The sequence below is a fragment of the Channa argus genome, chromosome 5 (genome assembly GCF_033026475.1).
Source record: "Channa argus isolate prfri chromosome 5, Channa argus male v1.0, whole genome shotgun sequence".
Taxonomy (NCBI): Eukaryota; Metazoa; Chordata; class Actinopteri; order Anabantiformes; family Channidae; genus Channa; species Channa argus.
The window spans coordinates 5,773,564-5,793,306 of record NC_090201.1 but is presented as its reverse complement, the minus strand read 5'-3'; the positions used below and the strand labels follow the sequence as shown (position 1 = coordinate 5,793,306).

Here is a 19,743-nt window from a genome sequence, read left to right as displayed (position 1 = left end):
TGTTGTTTCAGATAGTGAGCTTGACCAAGCACCGTACCGCACCAAAAGGAAACAGACTTAAAGTGGGATTAGACGTGAATCCAATCATGTGTTAACCATTTATTTCCAATGCTGAGAGATCCTGGCGGATATTCTCTCACACTTCTCACCCTCTGATGGATTATTGGACTTTCCACACAAATTCCAACATACTGGGGAGTGGAAACAACAGATGCCGATGGTATAATGTGAAGAGTACAATCTTCTATGGCTTTTAAAAGCATGCCGAGGCAGATAGGAGATGCAATTGTTGAAGGCCAATTCCTCTCAAAGGCTCCGCACAACCACACAGGTGTTGTTGCCTGACACCTCTTCAAAGGACTGTATGCAGGTTGACAGGTCCCTCGATGTGCAGTTGCAGTAGGTCCAGTCAGTCCATTAAAGTCAAAACCCCTCTGGTTTATGTATTTGAGCTCAATTATCGGTTTGAATTAATTTCTTTGTTGTACTCTAGACATTTATTTATTAAGAACAGAATTGTTTGTTACAAATGATCAATGAATTTGTTCATTTTTCATGGGAAATTAAAACGACTGACAGTTACAGTTTTTGAGAACCTAAGCACGACCGTAAAGGGAAGAATCAGAGCTCAGTTACAGTTTAGTGCGACTGTGATGCAATGGGTGGTGTATGAGTAAGCGGATTCATGAGTGTGACCGCAGGCTACACTACTACAGAATAAAGTCCTGGATACGCGATGGATTTAAATGAAGATAGTTTCTGGGCAAAAGCAGTCGGAGGCAAAAAATAGAATCGCTGTTGATCTTATTTGCTGCTGCAAAAAGGGGAAATTAATCTGTGTGCACGTTTTGCATCAAGCGTTCCACGTTGGTGATACTTTCGACGTACAACGTAGTGGCAAACGTTCAGAGGACAAATGGTTTGCACACAGTGATGAATCGAAACTTAGCTTCATTTCAATTTTACTTGCTTGGCTCGACGAGTCCTTCTAAAACAAATGACAAATTGCACCATTTCCAAGCGCATCATTTATAAAACAATAATTTATTACATGTATTTCTCTCATTTTACAAGACATACAATTGCCTGACTAACTAAGAATTCGTTAAGCTGCTACTCTGTTCAATGCATGAAACCCTAAGAAAGCTAAAGCGCCTACAACGTGTGCTTCAACAGAAAGACCGTCTGATTTCAACAATGTGAGAAAAAACCTTCTCTACATACACAATGATATCACACGATGCTCACTTTATTATGTTACAGATGGTACATCGCTGGTGGTATTTAACTTTGGGAGATCAGCACCAATAAATGAGAAATTAAAACTAAAAAAAGTGGATTGTGTTTTTACAAAATTTTATTTCGTTTTTTTATTTACAAAAAGTCCTTTGGAAAAGGATTACGTGTTCTACCTTGCAGGAAAATAGCGTTGTTTCCATTAAAGCATTTAGTATGCATAATAGTAAAATACTGATAAGAGATATATAGTATGAATAAAATAATGTAAATAGTGTAAATGCTGGCTGTTTATGTCTGACACACGGTCTTTACACACTTTTAAAACCCTCCAAAAAGTCCAATTCTGTCTTTTTGTTATGAAATTTATTAAAAAGAGCAAGCACAAAGGTAGAAAAGGTCATTTAAAAAAAACTTTTGAAAATCATCCTCATTGCCATGTCCCATTTGTGTTCATGTGCACAAGTCCAACAATCATTCAAAAAGGACCTTCTCTTCACTAAAGAGATGAAAAATGTTTATCCAGGAAAGGCTTTCCTTATTTCCTATTTACAAAAATTGCCACATTGAACGAGGCAGGAATCTTTACCCCAACTAGTAGTGTCTTTTGTACAGTCCGGCCTCCTCCGGCAGTGCTGCCACAAGGACTTAGACTGTGGTTACGGACAGGAGTGAGTTGTAAACCCTGGTACCATCTGGTGACTTTGTACCATGGGTCAGCAGTTCCTGGATGGTCATCCAGTTGTCAAATATTTTCTTATTTCTCTTTTTCATCATCTTTTTGTGGCTGAGTTCTATGATATTAGGCTCCTTTTTGTCCTCTGGGCCAGACTGCTCCTTCAGACAATCAGCTCGACTCTGCTTCATGAACTCGCGACGCTGCCTCTGCTCCTTGGCGCGAACGGCGTGCTGCTTCCTCTCCTCCTTGCTCCAGTAGCGGCCCATCTTTAGCTCGCTGATAGCGTCGTCGTCAGTGGTCATACCACTGCGCTCTTCGTGAATGCGGAGCGCGCGCTCTCTCAGCAGCTTGTCCCGGACCGGTCTCTTGGTGATGTAGCGTGTGCCATCGCTGCGGATCTTGACCTTCCACTCCATCTTGGGCTCCAGGTCGTTGGCGGTGAAGTTGTCCCGGCACATGCTGACAAGACTCATCTGGCTCTGTGCGTACTCCACGGCTGATTTCTGCTGGATCAGCTGCATGTAGCTCTGGTAGTGCTGGGCGTGGGCGGGGATGTGGGCGTGCTTATAAGGGGAGTGTGGCTGGGAAAAGCTCCTGCTGGACTTACTTGACTCCCCCAGCTTCCTCTCCTTTCCCTCAGCCTGCAGGGCTCCATCTGGATCCTTAGAGGAGCCTCTGCTGCGGCTGGGGCCACAGACTTCCTGAACAGGGGACAGGAGGGTCTTGAGCATCCTGCTGTTGGAGGTGGATGTCCCTGCTGTACCCTGGTTCTCTGCTCCTCTGCGAAGCGAGTTGTCAGGAGACAGCTCCAGGGTCAGAGGGGTGCTGCGACAGCTCTCCCCGGTGTTGTAGGCACTGGAGCTGTCCTTGTCTGATTTCTCTGGCAGTTCTGTGATGTCTGAGAGCTCATGGCGCTGTGCGTCAATGCTTGTATTGTAGTTGCGGAAGCCGCTGTTGTGGAGCATCCAGGATTCACGGCACTGCTCCCTCAGCTGCTGCATCTTGTGAGCGCGGACGATATGCAGGCACTCCAGCTCGATGGTGCGCAGTTCTTCATTGAGAAGCTCCAGCTCTTTGTCCACACCCTCCTGGTCTTGACCTTCTGCTCCTCCACCTTGACAGTACAGACCCTGGGCTCCACTGTTCCTCATCTGGCACTTCAGCTCCAAGAGTTCCCTGAAGCGCTCGCACTCATCGGCTGGGATGCCCAGGAAGTCAGCGTCTGCATAGTCAGCAGAGATGAATGACTCACTGCTGAAGGGCAGGTCGGTGCTGCCGAGAGTGTCCTGGCTGTAAGTCAGCTTTCTGCAGCTGCCCAGCGTGTTGGAGGCTGTGGTCTGGTCATCACCGAGGTTCTCCTGCTCGGAGCTCTCGTCGTTTCGTGTACTCTCGTCGGTGCGACCCACCCCGCTGTCTTTCTCGTGGTGGTTGGACAAGAGTGTGGCTGTGTCAGTGGTGCCTCCATCCTCCTCATGCTTCTTCTACAAAAAACAGACAAATAGCTCAATAATAGTCCAGCATCCAGAATAAAAGAGAAGGCACGGATTGTTCCTGCAAAACCTTTGCTACAAACAGCTTCCCTCCTTGATAAAATTGGCTGAGCCAAAAAAAAAAAAAAACTAAATCAAAAAGTGAAAATATGTGTTGCTTTAGACTGATTGTGCTACTTTGCTTCTGTACAATATGCATGTGTGTGTGTGTTTGTGTGTGTGTGTAAGAGAGAGCACCTGCTGCAGAATGCTGGCAGTGAACTGCATGGCCTGATGGTGCTGCTGCTCCAGCATGTCCATGTGGAGGTCATCCAGGAAGTCATTCCTGTCATCATCCATCCATCCCTCATCCAGCTGTAAAGCAGTGGGAGGAAGAGACGCCTCATTAGGTTTAAAAAAAAAAAAAAATCCACAAAAAACTTTTACTCCAAAAATAAAACATTTTCTGTTCTAAGTCGTTGGCATGGAAACCAAACTCACTTTGAAGGACACCATATTTGGTTCCAGAAGAGACCCTATGAGGTTTTAACACGAAATACCTTGTTCTAATTAACCTCGACTGAACTGACGCCCATAATGATGTGGCAATTACCTGGATCTCTGGTCTGGCCACCAGAAGCGAGATATTCTGGTTCCCCTCACTGGTCAGCAGTGCTACAGCATCCTCCCGGTTCTGGATCTCAACTCCATTGATCTTGACAAACACAGACGTTTATGTTAAATTTTCACCATCAAGGCTAAATGAGTCTAATACAGTGAAATGTCATCAGATTCTTTTTACTGTAATCTTACTGTACCTGGATGATTTTGTCCCCTTCCCTAATTCTGCCATCTTTTGCAGCGATGCTGTTTGGATCAATCTAAAAGAAATGGAGAAAAAAGGGAGTAAGGTTACTAGTTACTACTAGCAAACTGTCTTTCTGTGTTTCAGTGTATTTTAATGCTGCACCACATTCACTACCTCACTGATGTATATTCCCGCCTCATCCTCGTCATCTGTCCTATAGCAGATCGTCAGGCCAAGCTTCTCTTGGATATTGGCTCGGTACAAATCCACTTCCTGTTAAGACAACAAATTTCAAAACATTTTCAGGGTTAAGTGGATACCGATTTCTATTTCATATTCAATATATCAGCTCATGGTTTTTTTTTTAATAGGCTGAATATACTGCCTATAAAATTGGGATCACCGAGTAACAGCAATCCATCAATCAATGTCATGAATCGTTCAGCTGGATGCAGGGAAGCCAGTACTTTCACTGACAGAATGAGAGATGATGCGGTGGACTGCAGACGGGCAGAGCCTCGTTTTTCACTTGTCAACACCTGTAATCTCACATATACAGATAAAGATACGAGCAGTCCCGTTCTCTAAGGGCAGAGGCCAGCTCTGAGAAGATTAACCCCCTCAAAAAACTCTGTCACAGCTAAATACTATCTAATACTACTGAGAGTTATCCTTAAGGAACAGCATGGCATTTTGTAATTGTATTATTTGCAGTAAGACGCTCAATGTCTGTCTCCTGTCGTTAACATGCTTCTGTAACCTGCTATTTCTGTGTCACTCAAATAAACCACCAAACTGCTACTTAGCAGTGTGTTTCTATATTATATATTTTAACAACTCCCAATTGTACATCGTTACATAACAATGGGAATTCTGCACAGCGGCAGTTTAAAAAAATAAATCACTTTTTTAAAAGAAAATCAGACATTGTTGATTGTTGCGATAATCACAAAAAGGCTGTGTAGTGTACACGTCATGTATACTACTTTCTGCTCACAATCCCACAATGCAATGCTTCCTGTTGAAGTACTTTGTGTATATTAAATAGGGACACAGACATAGCCTTAGTTTATGTCTTTTTTAAATATTTGCAAAGTGACGTTAGTCTGTAGCTAAGCTGCGGCTACACCTGGCAGTTACTGTTAAAACATTTTCACCTGTGTAACAAATCCCAATAAGAATGAGTTTCTTATGTTTCTATGGCAAAACCTGATTTAATGTTAATCATTTTCTTAAACTTTCCTTTAAATTATTCTTTATTTAGCGGGTCTTCCCGGACAAAGAGAGAGGACGATACCAGCACAAAATGCTGTAGCAATTGCCAATATCAAGAAAGCTAAATAAGATACAAGCAGACTCTATCAATGGTTTAAGCGGTGAGTCTGCACTTTGCTAAACTTCTCAACAGACAAGTTACCAGATAACTAATAAGCCAAGATTTTGTTGCGTGAATAAAGCGTGAAGGTAGCTGTTAAACTGATCTGAATCATTTGTCAGCCATTCTTTTCTAAAGCAGAGAGTAACTCTTCAAGGACACTGGGGTCGGCCTGTATTTATCTGCTGTGCATCTGCCATTAACCACCGTGAACTTCACCTCATAGTTCACCCATGGATATCATTAATATCAAGCAGTAGGTGGCTGGGGTTTAATGGGAGGGGTCTTAGAGGTCGATGGAGGTCACTGAGAGAGAACAACAGAGGCTTGATCATGGCCTCATCACTGCCTCATCCAGGCATTGTTAGCGTGCATCATCAGATGCATCATTGCAGACCTATTATCTGTGCTATCTAATTATCCGCTGGGCCTCGTCTCCACTGTGTAGGAGCTGCGGAAGACTTATTAGGTCCTGTCACTTATAAATAATGATGTCGCCGTTGTGCATCTGCTGGAACAAACTAGCAACTCGATTCCTGTCTGGCCTACATCTCAGTGTCTGTATGTAGAGGGCGTACCACATCAATAACTATGATATATCAGGACTTGTGATTGCTAGCAAGGCCATTGGACTGGAGACAGAGAGGCGACCTCAGGTCTGCTTATCGAATAACAGCACGCAAAATATCCAAATGTACATTTTTATTCGTAGAGAGTGCAGGGATGGAGATGACGTTTACCTCATACTCCAGCTCCTCACGCTCTATGTCCTGCTGTATGCCCTCTAGGAAATCACTGGGATCAAAGTATGCGTGGCCAGGAGGATGCCTGGATGGGAATAAAAAGGAGCTGTTACACAAGAAGACAAGAAGAATGCTAGTTTAACATGCCCAAATAAAAACAGCAAAGTACGACAGATTTGCCAGTCCGGTTTTAGGTTTACCCCCATTGTTTGAAAATGAAATGAGAAGCAGACAAGAACTAATAGGAAGTCGACAGTTAAATCACTCTTGATTCAAATGAGTTGGAGCTACATCCGCAGGCTAATCACAAATTAACATGCCAGATTATTAATTTGACTCAAAAATCAATTATAGAAATCAGAATTATTCATTAAATGGCAACTGCTGCTGCCATGGAGTGTAAAATGAAGCCAGAGTCTTGGAGCTCCAGGGCCAGACGCACACGCACATACATAGAAACAATGAATGCGGTTTGGAAATATGCAAATACAAATGAACAAAAGCCTTTCTCCTAATGTGGCTGTGCGCCCCCGAGGAGCTGTCATCTTGTAAGTGACAGGAGCGCTTTCCCCTCAAGCATCCGACACATCCTGTGTGGCCACAGTGGTGTGGTCTGGACAAAACGATAAGGTGTCTCTTTCTCTTCATTAGCTACTGAAGTGAAATGTCCCATGGCATCTCAGAGCAAAGTGACCCTTTCAACATTGCTGAGTTTTTCTTGTATTTCCTCATCTCTCACAGTGGACTTTATAGAAACATGCTTAATAATCCTTAGAGCAAAGTTTGTTTAGGGTCCATCTCTGTTAGACTGAACTTCTTATTACTGTGGCGGTAAATTTAAATTGTTTTGCAATTTCAAAAAAAGCACAAAACTTTCTTCTAAGCAGCTTGATACTGAAGTCAAGCTACTTGCAGCCAAGTGTCCTGGCAGCAGAGGGATGCATATGGCTCCCATTAGACGTGATTTTGGTTCATAAATTAGCATTTAGCATTAGCTGGACCAAACAAAAAGGCTTCTGGTACGTATAAGATGGTGGAATACGCTCCAGAAAAGCTTTGTTTTTTTTTTCTTCTAGTTTTGGTACATACTCCTCTGGTAGCAGATACTCCTCCAGTTCTGTCATAGGCGGTGAAGAGGGAGGCAGATTGGTAAGAGCCATGATGTGCTGGAGGGTGATGTCCGTTTGGGTGCTGCTGTCCGAGAGCTGGCTATCAACTGCAGAGCTGACCAGTTTGGGGTGCGGGGGCCGGCGGAGAACCTGCACCATGATAGGCTCCTTGGCCATGCGGAAGGCCTCCACTGCCTGGTCGTGGGTGGCCTTGGACAGGTCCTTGCCATTGACCTGGAAGAAAAAAAAAAAAAAACAGAAGCATGAAGTACAATAAAGAAGCACAATTTATTAAAAATGTTGCATGTTCTTGTTGATAGAAAAAAAATGGATTGAAATGATTATACTCATAAAGAGAACACATTCTTTTCTTTTTCCATCTAGTGTTGCAATTTGAAGAGGATATTCATTAAACCAAAGTGATGAAATCATTATCTCTGATGAATAAAGCACCGTGCCCACACAAATCAGCCGCTACATTCTGTTTGAGAAATGACTCATTACTGCCGCAGCTTGTTTTACAGGGTCACAGTTGGACCAAGTAGAATAAGACCTTAATTAGGAAGAGTCCCTCTTTAATTAATCAAGGTTATTAGCTGGGGCTGCATGGAGGAGCCCTCATTTAGCTAACTAATTTTGCAGCAGAGGATAAATCTGACCTGCCGTCAGAGACAGTGGAGCGGGTTTCTGCGTGTTAACGTGGGAAGATTCATTTCAGCAAAAGGCAGCAGTGTGTTGCAGAGAAGAGGCTCATTAAGTCTGTTTGAACCACTTAAGGCTTCTGTGTGCTGATGAAAGATGAGAGTGGATCCTCTAAAGCCACTTGCTCACCACTGAATGTGTCACCGGATCCAGTGAGTCTTAAAATTAAATAAACAAGGCTCAACTCTGCTCGAGCTGCCCGACATGCCAGGCAGAGGGTGCAGAATATGAGATTTCTTTCTTTGACCCACATCCCATCAGGTCAGTCAAGGTGGTACAAAAACAGAAGATGTAAAACCTTAAGCAAGCTGAATTTCACTAACAGCTGTCTGTATGTGTATGTGTACTGCGTCCCGCTTCATCACACTGGCCCCTCTGCTTTATCAGGCTTTTCCTCCTGTTCTGCTGTTGCACATTCAATCACCACATCACACAGGATGTGCTGGTTTGTGATGCCTTGGTGCGTTGAGAGCTTTGATAGGATCTAGCCCTGGGGCTCCTCTCATTTAACCAACTCTCTCCTTGCTGCCTCTCCACTGCACGCACAAACACACACACACACACACACACCCCTTTCTAAGAATAACGCTACTTTCTAGGAGCATGTTGCATTGCAGGACGTTAGGCCTGTCATACATTTTAAGCCTCCCTACTCACACTTCCTGATATCTATCATACATGCAAGTCCATGTTTCGGGATTAATTTTCTGATAAACATGTGGATGGTTGGTGCGCCTGCCTCCAGCTTTGGCCGTCTCATTTGAATTCATGATGTAGTTTGCAGACTTAACTGCGGTGCCGCACACCAAGAGCAGCAATATTAAACCGCCTCCAGGGACTGAACTGGGTATATACACAAAACCTGACTGTGATCCAGACAGTGTAAAAGCTAAGTGCATATTTCTATAAAGGAGGACATATAGAAACGAAAGGCATCAAGCAAGTGTGTGTGATTAGAGGAAGGACAAATACGGCAGGAAAAGGAGAAAACTTAATGCAGAAGTTAGAAGGGACTGTGTGCCCACCAATAACCGGAGCAGATTAATGCTAATCCTGGGCCTGCAGGATAATTGGATCATCTCAGTGGACTTAAACTTCTGCTTTTACTGCATCAAAAGTTGCCTCAATTATAAAAAATAAATGAATATATACATATATATATGTAAAATTATAGCTCATCGAGCTCTGAGTAATGTGACACTGAGAAAAGTAAATTCTGAAATTGCAAAATACTGATTCACCCCCACCCCCCCACACCTCAAAAGAAGGGCAGGGGGTGGGGGGAAGCAACCTTGACTATGAGCTGTAACAGTCCAAGAACAAGAAATATCAGAAAAGAAGTAGTTTGTTGCTATGGCTGCTTATGAGTAATACGCCCTCTGAAATCGCATGAGCTGGCACGTCTTTGTCTCCCACAGCAAGCCATGATGTTGGACATCATCTGAGGAATACAAGCGCCTTTGTGCTTTCTTCTCTCTGCATGCAGGCTCCAACAGTCAAACCTGGTTGCCAGGAATCCCAAGGCTACTTGAAGCCAGTGAACCAGAGACAAAGCCTTTAGCCCCCGTCTTGTTGGGCCTGGAGCATTCTGGCTCAACGCTCTCAATGGGGGGAGTCTCCTCCCCACTGCAGAGGGGGGTCCTACGGCCTCCATTCACTGTGCTCACCTCTGACACGGAGCGGCCCTTTGGAGCACACTGGGAAAAAACACACAACACTCCCCCGACACAATATACAATGCTTCCCGACTGCTGAGCTCTCCAACAAGGCCACGTTAACCCTGTGCCTTAACACAGCCACGGTTCAGCTGCTCGTGAAGGACGGAAAACTCAACCTTTACATCAGCCTCGGAAAAAACGAAACACTTGAGCTGTTGTTCATGTTGACTCAATGAAACAATGACTGACATGCAGAAATTAAACGTCGACGTCTGGCGCATCCTCCGAAAGGGGACTCAGTTAAATCCATTCTTATGACAAGATGGCAGCAAGGTCTTCAAGGAATTTTAATCAGGTCTAAATCACACGTCTGCTGATGAAGAATTTGCACAGCTGTGGCTTTGTTATTCACAGGCGATTTTCTTTAATTACATTTTCACATTTCCCAAATCACACAGCACAAACGTTACCTCTAAAGCTGCTTCAGGAATCGGGGAGCTGTATCGTTACGCAGGATTTGAGTCAAGGCCATTTCAGAGCAATTTCGGGATTTCACTTTTCCTTGACAAATTGTGTGATAGCTGTGTCAGTCTTCAGCCTTCCGGGTGATAATTAGAGGCAGCAGAGGTGAGCCGTGCCGTGATCTATTGGTGCCGTATTGCTCCTGGAGTGCAAATCAAGCGGGATTGAGATGTTGATGTGGGAGTGTATGCATGTGTCTCTATTCAGCGGTGGCAGATAAGTGTCTCTGGCAGGCAATCACTTTCATTATTTTCGTTTTATTGAGGCAGATGAGGTTTTTTCTTTGAATTTATTTATTTCATCATCTAATCAGGTTGTCCCATTGAAGATGATCTTATTCATGAGAAAAACACAATATCAGTATAGCTTATAATATCAAACTAAATTGACTGTTCTGCTTGGTTACTGTTGCTTTGCCTGTCTTTCTGTTCAGATACACCAAGTTTAAAGTTTTTAAAGGCAAGGTAGCACGCATGTTCCTGAACGCATCTCCAGCAAAGCACCTCGGACAGACACAGGCAGGTGATGGCCAGTGATCTATTCCAGCACATACTGTAAGTGATGATAAATATTTGCATATCTGACATTGTGCCACTAACATAATCCCTTATTTTAATGATTATTATACCTTTATTAAGTCATTGATGGACTCTGTTGTGTAACATTAGTCTTTGATACGGACATTCAATCACCACATAATCCTTTAATAAAGAGGAGAACATCATTGAGGGAGCCCGTCTTTCTGTGCTCTGGGGAAACGCATTGAGGTGAACAGAGTGGAAACTCTGTGAGGCAAATGGTGCCTTTCAGAGCTCGGCCAACGAAAACCCTGGGAACTTCACTCTACAGACAAACATTTTAAAGAGGCTTGAGAGCCGGGGCGCTCGCCTCCTCTTTCTGCTCGGATTCGCCTCTTAGAGGAATTCTTCAAAGTCTGTATTTTAGGACAGAGGGAAGTGTTGATGCGATAGAGGGCAGGAAGACTTGAAGGCTTGTGTGTCTTGGGGGGGGGGGGGTTAATCCCTCTTTTATTTCATTTTTATAGGAAAGAAATCAAATTCAAGGACCAGCTTATGCTCTCTTAATGCTTTTCAGTCCGTCTTTTAACCGACCGGACGGCAAAACTTTCCATGGTGTAAGGCTTGAAATCACAGGCATTTTTTTTTAATTTCCAACAGCGTGAGAGCTTCTAAGGATTACAGAACAAACCGCTGAAACCAAATGCTGGCTGAAAGAGACACGGCTGTTTACTTCCACCTATCCTGTATAATAAACATGGGACTTTGTGGCTCCCAGTTCTAATGAGCCTAAAGAAGCTAGGTGTGAAGTGTTTAAGCTAAAGTACCTTTTTCTTAGACTTTCAAGCCCTTTAAAAATCACCAGTTTCATTCATAGTGTTTCTGAATGAGCTGCAGATCAAAAGACTAATGTAAAACCCTAAATGCATTAGATGTTTTCTTTATCTCAGAGACTTTTTGTATAGAACTCTTCAGCTCACCAGCAGAATCAACCGTACAACATAAAAAGACTCAATTGCAAACAAACAAACAAACAAACAAAAAAGAAAAAACTACTTGGATGAAAGAAGACAACACTCCAAAATTTTAGTTGGATAGAACCTAAATGAAAATACAGCATAAGAGGACCATTTCATAATAGATTAGCAGTGTAAACAGTTCCACTGAAAAACCAGATCCACCAACAAACATAAGGGAAAATTGTGTGGCTTACTGGTAAGAGTCTGATGAAAAAGAAAAAAAAAGACTAGATGTATGTTTATTCAGCATTTACCAGCCTTAAAAACTGTTCTTTACGTTGTGCGATACAAAAAAGCTCTCATGTGTAAACACACATCTTGTAGTATCTTACAGCTGTAGAAGGCTCGAGAACATTGTCTAACCAGAGTGCAGCTATCATTGTCTGCCCCTCTGTGCACATATGAGTGGCATGAAAGGTAAAGTTCAGGGGTGAGGTGAAAAGAACAAACGAACCCAAACCCGGGGTCGCGTCATCCACTTCACTGCCGTGAGCTCCTCCTCTTTGTCGGCATCATCATCGCAACACACACACACACACAAAACATACCCACCCATCCCCTGTGAGAGGGAAATCGCCACAGCCGAAGCTGTTTGTTCAAGTCAGCAGAGTCAAGTTTGCTCCAGCAGTGATCAAACAGAGCTGCAGAGAGATGTACTTCACTGGAAGAGACAGAGCAAAGAGGGGGCTACACCTGAATCACGCACATATACACAAAGCTGAAATTTGATAAAGCCACAGTAAGGGCTGTGCATCTCCATCTCCACAGAGATTACAGCTCCCTCCATGCAGCTGGCATTTACAGCTAAGTCTAAATGATGCTGTCAGTGACACACGCTGGCACAGACTGCTTCCTCCAGCCCGATAATAAGAAATAATAATCCTTAATCTTTCAAATGTGGCCTACAGGTTGGAGCTATTGAGCAACTGCTCACGGACCGCACGGTGTATTCATTACCAGGTTTACTGTCCATAAATTAAACACTGTAGATGTTTCATTTATGGACATTCTTAATCACATTCCTACAGTTACCGTTTCTCTTGTTGATGCAAGAGTAAGCACTAAACACAGAAAACTCATTTGAGAGAAAATCTGACAAGCACTTCCCAGGATGAGATCACCCCCATACTCCTGTTGGATCTGCACAAATTTGAAATCTTCCCTTTACATGTGTCTTTGTCAAAGGATCATATTGACTCATCTGTACCGCACACTTCTGTGACTCCACTATAGGTCAGAATATGGCTGACGGTGAGCCAGAAGCCAGCTTTCAGTTTAGCAGCCAGTCATGTACTACTCCTCCTCTATCATCATAAGCTTTGGGTAGCGGCCGAAAGCTTGAGATAACAAAAACGAGCAGCAAAAATGATTTATTTCCATAAGGTGGCCAGCTCGGCATTACAGACAGAGTACGGAGGTCAGACACCCAGAGGGGGTTTACAGTAGAACTACTGTCCTTTTTGCATCAAAAGGAGCTAGTTGAGGTGGGTTAAGAATCCATTTGACATTTTCCAAGCATGTCCAACTGGTATGAGGCCTCGGGGTAGACCCAGACCACACTGGAGATATTATATATACCATCTGGCCTAGGGAGGGCCTTGGGATCTTGTCGGAAGAGCTGGAGAACAATGCTTGGAAAAGGGACGTCTGGACTATGGGGGTTACGTTGTGAGATGTTCACATCCATGTTGCTGTTAATAGAACTGTACAATATACATACGGGTCACTAGTGGCCATATAGGGTTTACAACCGTTTACTTAATATCTGCTTGATGAAAACAAATCACCATAAATTGTTGAATGGAGAGCAGGGGGAGAACAAGATGGGCCAGATGTATCCGTACATCTAATCTGCGAGTGCTCCATCATCCTTCGTGTTTCTTCTATTCTTTTCCATTCTGATCCCGCCCACCGAGATAATGGATGGGGGGGGGGGGGTTTGCAATATTAGACCCATGGGACCTTTTAATTATGTCTCAAATACAGCAACACTGAGCTGTGCGAGTGAAAAACCCTTTTACTGATATTTTTTTATCAAAAAGGTCTGGATTAAAAAAAATAAATTCTAGGTGTAAAAATCCTTTAAAAGCAGAAAAAAAGTAGAGAGTGTATTTCAATATGAACTCTGGAAAATGTTCAAAAGTAGGTTATGTAGTAGTTTACACAGCTGACTAATGTTTTGACTGCTCCCAACCATTATGTTTTCTGTGTATATATAATAATTTCTGCTGAAATGTAGTTATACCGTTATCTTTCAACATGCTGCCCTAGTTGGCTGCTGGTTGTCAGGATCCTGTCATGTCTCTGTTGTGGCTGTGATCTCTCTGTGTCCTTTGCTTTGGACAGACAGTAACCACACAGGCTTATATGAGTGCTCCCCTGTGGCAGCCAGCCACCTGCTCCAGTGTTTAACAGATGTGATGGCACACCAGGCCTGATCTTTGCCGTTATTAAAAACACAGTGTCAGGCTCCAGTGGCCTTGCTCTGCGCTAGTGATCCCTGCTTTGTCTCTGTATGTCGTTTGTGTCAAGCCTCATTACAGGGACTGAGCGGCTGAGCTGTATATCTGCGAGCTCCTCTTTTTTCGCTAACTGCTTTGATGACAGAGTTTGAGCGTTATGACGAGCCGCCTTGTACAGACATTTCCATCTCATTTTTCTGTCTATCTGGTCCAGAGGATGTCATACTGAGACCATCTGGTGCTATGACAACATGAAGTCTCGAGCTGAGCGTGACATCTCTGCAGCCTTCAATCAGAAATATGGCTAATTAGGCACTTGGAAAGCTTCAGATAGGAAATGTTCCAGCAGGCTCATTTGTAAACGTCTTTTGCGCAGCAGATCAGTCACTTTTGGCTTGAGATCCAGTTCCACTGCAGGAAACTGAGACAGACACAGACAGACCCAGAGAGAGCGAGAACTATGAAAGTAGAGGATTAAGCTGACAAACAATTGTCCAGATCAGTTCAGCATGGATCAGAGCCTCAATAGCCATCTTGTGCTGAAGCTCTAATTAAGCTCTGGGTCTTGTAAGCACCGCAGCATGGCGCCACAGCTATTACAGAGTGCTTCTGGAGAGCTTAAGAGTCCTAGGCCTGTCAAACAGAGTTTTCAAGGCCTCTACCTTAAAGTCCCTGACAAAAGCAGCTGAGCTTACATCGCCACATGGTGCTTAACTTCAAGCTTTGAAGAAAGAAACCAAGGGTTCAGTGCTGTCAGAAGGGTCAAGTTTAAAAGGAGCACCAAGCTCGCCGCAGCTTAGGCCTGTAATGATCATAACGAGAAGGGAAAACACTTCCCTACAACGCTGTGTTGGCTGCATTTAATAGAGCCTAACAATATTTGATGGCTCTACTGACCCCTGTGCAGTAAACAAAAGTTTGCAAAAGTGCACTGCAGAGCAGAAACTAGTGTACGCTGGTACCAAGGCTCATAAATCGATCCAAACAGGCTGCTAAAGTTACAGAGTCACAAAAGCGTTTCTAATCCTGTTAGGACTGATAAAATGCCTCCAGGTAAAAAAAAATAAAATAAAAATGATGTGCACTCTGTTGACTGTTAAAACAGCGCAAAACCACATTTTTCAGGCTCCCGACACAGGAGTTAGAGCTAAGGTGTTTAATGAACTGGAAAGATTTCAAGTGTTCATGGATTATTAAGTCCTCAGAGAGATGACTGGGAGAGCAGGGAGGGCGCTCTGCCAGACTCGGTGATCAATAGGATCTTCCTGCATCATCGGTACAGAGAAATAAGACCTCCCAGAATCCCCACAGGGGGTACAAGCTAGGGATGTGCTCACTACTGTACCACACTCAACACTCAAAGTCGAACAGCACAGCACAGAAAAGCAGGAATTCATCCCTATTAGAGTTTGTCAGAGAAACTACGAGAGAAGTGCTGAGAGATGACAAGCAGGGTGGATGCCCGAGCAAAATGTCTGGGGTGACAGCGCAAGTCGCACCTCAGCGCGCTGGATTTAATATATTGCTGATGATTGCTCTCATCACATAACCTCATCAATATACCCCTAATTTTTACATTAAGCGCTTAAGCTCTTACAATAGCTGGGAGAACTTTTATAACCAGGATATGGTGCATGTGGCCCACTGCTAAGTCATGCTAGTATTTGAAGTTTACATGCATGGGTCCACATTCTAGTATAAAGTATGTAATGATTAAACATACAGAGAGTGTCAGAGGGCGGGGCCAGTTGCTTTTACACTGTAACGCGCGATGTCTCGGATTGATCATTGTGGTATTATTGGACCCCGGCCAATAAAAACTCACCATTTCTCATAATTCTCTGTAAATAAACAAACCATTAAGCTCTTGGTTGTATTATTACTGTACTTCAGTCACTGTCTGGGTTAAAAGGACATGACTGCAGTGCTGGATGGTGCCTGGGAACTTTACTAGGTCAGAGTTTGAGAAGTCCAAGTCCAGTTCACATTTTGAAAGTCCAAGTAAGACTCAAGTACTAGTCCTGAGTTGCCAACTGTTATACAATTTAGATTCACCTGTTTCATGTTTGTGGAGTGAAATGAAGGAATGTTGACCAGATAAACATTGCTCTGTTTTTCTCAGGAGTATTTTGTTCCCCCTCAGGTGTAGTCGCTCAATATGCACTGCTGTGCGAGTGCACAAGTGGACGAGTGCACTCCGGCGATGTTACTGAGAGAAGCTGAATAAAGCTCAATTTAATCCAAATACATGGTGACAGCTTAGTGCCATTTGCGAGCATCGAAACACATGTCACTGACACAAAAAGAAAAAATACCTGAGATGGACATTTTTCATTATTCTGTTACAAAATATACAATATAAGCCTAAATGAAACTAGCATTAGTTTCATCCCTATAAAAAGGTTTTTAAAAATTTCCATCCTTGAAAGAAGGAACTGGTAGTGAAGAAAAAAAGGGTCTCTGCCAAGACTTGAGCAGAGGGAGACTTTCCTTGCTAAAACACGACTAACCTTTTGAGACCGAACACACATTCATGCTGCAGCGGAAATCATTGTGCTCCCTCTGCCGTCATGTGGAGCAGCTGACTGTCTGATGACGGCAAAATGACAAATAACCTGCGATGTTAAAACCCGCGCATGACTCTCCCAACAGTGGCAGATTTAACTGACTGCTGACAAGCAGTGGGTGACGGACCTGTCAATCAGTGTGAGATAAGTGACAGGCGAGATGACACTGTGACCGAAGAGCGCGCAGAACAAAAGCAGTGACAGTCCACCACCAGGCCGCACACAATGTTGTTTTGCTAGTGATCATCTGGGGGTGGACAAGTAAAAGGCTTTCTAACCCCAATATTAGCATCCATAATCCATTTATTATGCTACTGAAAAAAAACCAAAAAAAAAACAACCTTTTTTCTCTGAGACAAGCCAAAACCTTTTAGTGCCTTTCTTTTCTGAACGGACCTGATCAAAGCCAAAGTATTTGCAGGCACAGTGTCAGACTCCTCCTGTTATCTTCCCCTGATGAGGGGGAGCTGTTTTTTTAAAGGGGGAGAATAATGAGCGGGACCACAGAAAGCTTGATCATTACATTCATTTAAGCCAGCCACCAGGCACCCGGCACCCTGTGCAGCAAATGGAGATGTAATTCGGTGTGATAGGAGGATAACACTTGGCCCAGGGTCCATTATGGATGAAAAGACAGGCAAGGAAAAAACAAAAACAGTCCCCAAAGACGTGAAATACACTCTGTCAGAGTTTTCCGCTGTCAGTCAGGTCAGTGTTTTCTCTCATTAGACCCGACTGAAAACTGAATCCGAAAAACACTCTCAGATGAATAAACCAGCACTGCAAGTATGTCGTCTCAATTAAAGTCAACACCGCCGCAAAGCATGGAAAGAACAGAGCATGGCGACATGCTGTAGGTTTGGTCTGGGGCACCACAGGCCAGTCACAGAGCAAATGATACACACACATTTTCCCCACATAATGAGTCATCCAGCCAGCTGCATTTCACTCCGACTTCAGTGGGAAACATCTTCATTTTTGTGCTACAATCTGTGATCATCGAGTTGAAGGACGGTTCATACCAAGTTCAACTGAGGGCAGATAGGATGTAGACAGCAAGGTAGAAATAGTTCGCGACTTCTCTTTTGAAAACATAAAAAGCTAAAGCAAAATTTGGATTCAGTTTCAAGTCTATCAACAGAGAACTGAATCAATAGGTTTTTACTTCTCTTTTCCAACTAAATCATAGATATTAGCATGGAAATCAAATAGCAATTATATCAAGAATTTGTTCTAAATATTAGGAACGAGCTATAAATTAGCATATTACTACTAATAAATTACAACAAACGCCAAGTGCAATTTTCCAAAGTCTGTTAGGCTGCTTTCTCCAACCAAGTTTAATAACTTCAGAAGTTCATCAGGTTTCTTTGGTTCTCTTTAAGATTCTTCAACACACTGCAAAAAGATGAATGACAAATCCTGTTCTGGGCTCTAACATGAAAACATTCTCTCAATATGTTAATGGTGCATCTACCACACGCCTGCTCTATTTTCTTTCGGGGAAAAAAATGTGCCAAACAAGCAGTGGAGTGTTAAATATAAACTTCAGTGAAAGTCAAACGGGGGTTAAAGCTCGGAAAGCTCAGACTCAGCATTCAGTTGACAATGAGGAGGTGGGCAGCGATCGGCACACACTAGCAGACACACTGAGAGAGCTGTCACCTCTTTATCACCCTCTCCTTTAAGCATGGGGTGCCACCTCTTGCTGACCCCTGTGGCCAGAGTTCAGGCTGCTCAGCTGCAGGAGACGGGAACAGCTCCCCTCCACTTTACTCTACTCCCACTCAGCAAGTGACCCTTGAGTCACGAGCGGAGCAATCACCAGCTACAAGTCGGTAAATAGCACCAAAAACAGACTGCGGCTCTTGGTGAAATAGGGGAAAGTGCACTAAGACAGTCTAAAAGCAAATAAGCGAGTCTCAAACAGTCTTGCTGACGCTCGGCACACAGTACCTGGCAGACTTCATAGAGTAGTTTATATTGCTCCTCAGGCTTCTGCAGGGTACAGAGGCTGCATCCCATGGTGGAGCAGATCACACCATCCAGGCTCTGCCTCCAGCCACTCAGGCAGGAAGAGAGAAGAATCCGAAATCTTCTTATTATTGTCTGCTATGAGTCCTTCTGTCCGCTCTGTCTTTCCTCCACAGCCCCACAACCAATTTGGCTGACAGGACTGACTTCCCTTCAGCTTGTGGCTGAGCGCTCAGCCTTTTACACACACACAGACACACACAGACACAGACACACACAGAATCTCCCACCTCTCCTCGTCTCACATGCTCCCACCCTTTCTAGTGCTCTATAGCCTTCTGCTGAGCTTACGGAGGCTGGTGCAGGAGCTTGACTATATACACCCCCTCATGTTTATTAAGCAGCTGCTCATTGATTATTAATGAAAAGGAGCCTAACTCATGAATGGGGCAGGCTGACATCACACCAGATTAAGTCTTACTTAATAAGCATCATTAGAGCTTATTGTGCAGAAACAAGTTGATTGATCGAGGGGCTTTTCATTTTATGATTAGACTAATATTTTTCTTTTTCTTGCCCCTCAAGAGACCCCAGAAACACATTTGTTATCATTTGCAGGCTTTTAATTTGGAATCCAACCCCATATGCATGCCTACACTAAGGCACATGGAATAAGCACAGAATATTAGTGACTCTGTCTGTATGTGTCTAAAGCTTTTCTCGGTAACTTTGTTAGAGCAACCCACGTCCGTGGCCCGGTTAAATTAGCACTTTGTGACCTCTGGTACACTAATCCAGCAGAAAGACAAACTGAGCATTCTTTCCTCATGCATTTCTCCCCTAACACACAGGCCCAGAGCCAGGGAAAACAAGTAAAGCCAATAAATATTTATGCTGGCCCT

General features: G+C 43.6%; 1 protein-coding gene across 4 annotated transcripts in view; it reads right to left on the bottom strand.

Annotated features, from left to right (window-relative positions):
- Positions 1–1,025: 1,025 nt before the first annotated feature.
- pdzrn3b (PDZ domain containing RING finger 3b) overlaps positions 1,026–19,743 on the bottom strand; it is a 92,864-nt gene continuing 74,146 nt past the window's right edge. For 3 of the 4 annotated variants that reach the window (XM_067504934.1, XM_067504935.1, XM_067504936.1), the window contains 7 exons: positions 7,400–7,653; positions 6,308–6,395; positions 4,367–4,465; positions 4,203–4,265; positions 3,998–4,099; positions 3,643–3,759; positions 1,026–3,396 (listed from right to left, as the gene is read on the bottom strand). In XM_067504934.1, coding sequence (XP_067361035.1) covers positions 1,885–3,396; positions 3,643–3,759; positions 3,998–4,099; positions 4,203–4,265; positions 4,367–4,465; positions 6,308–6,395; positions 7,400–7,653 — 2,235 coding nt within the window. In that variant the 3' untranslated portion in view covers positions 1,026–1,884. Of the gene's footprint in view, positions 3,397–3,642; positions 3,760–3,997; positions 4,100–4,202; positions 4,266–4,366; positions 4,466–6,307; positions 6,396–7,399; positions 7,654–18,823; positions 19,125–19,743 lie in introns of those variants that run through there. The other variant, XM_067504937.1, reaches the window with a different exon arrangement.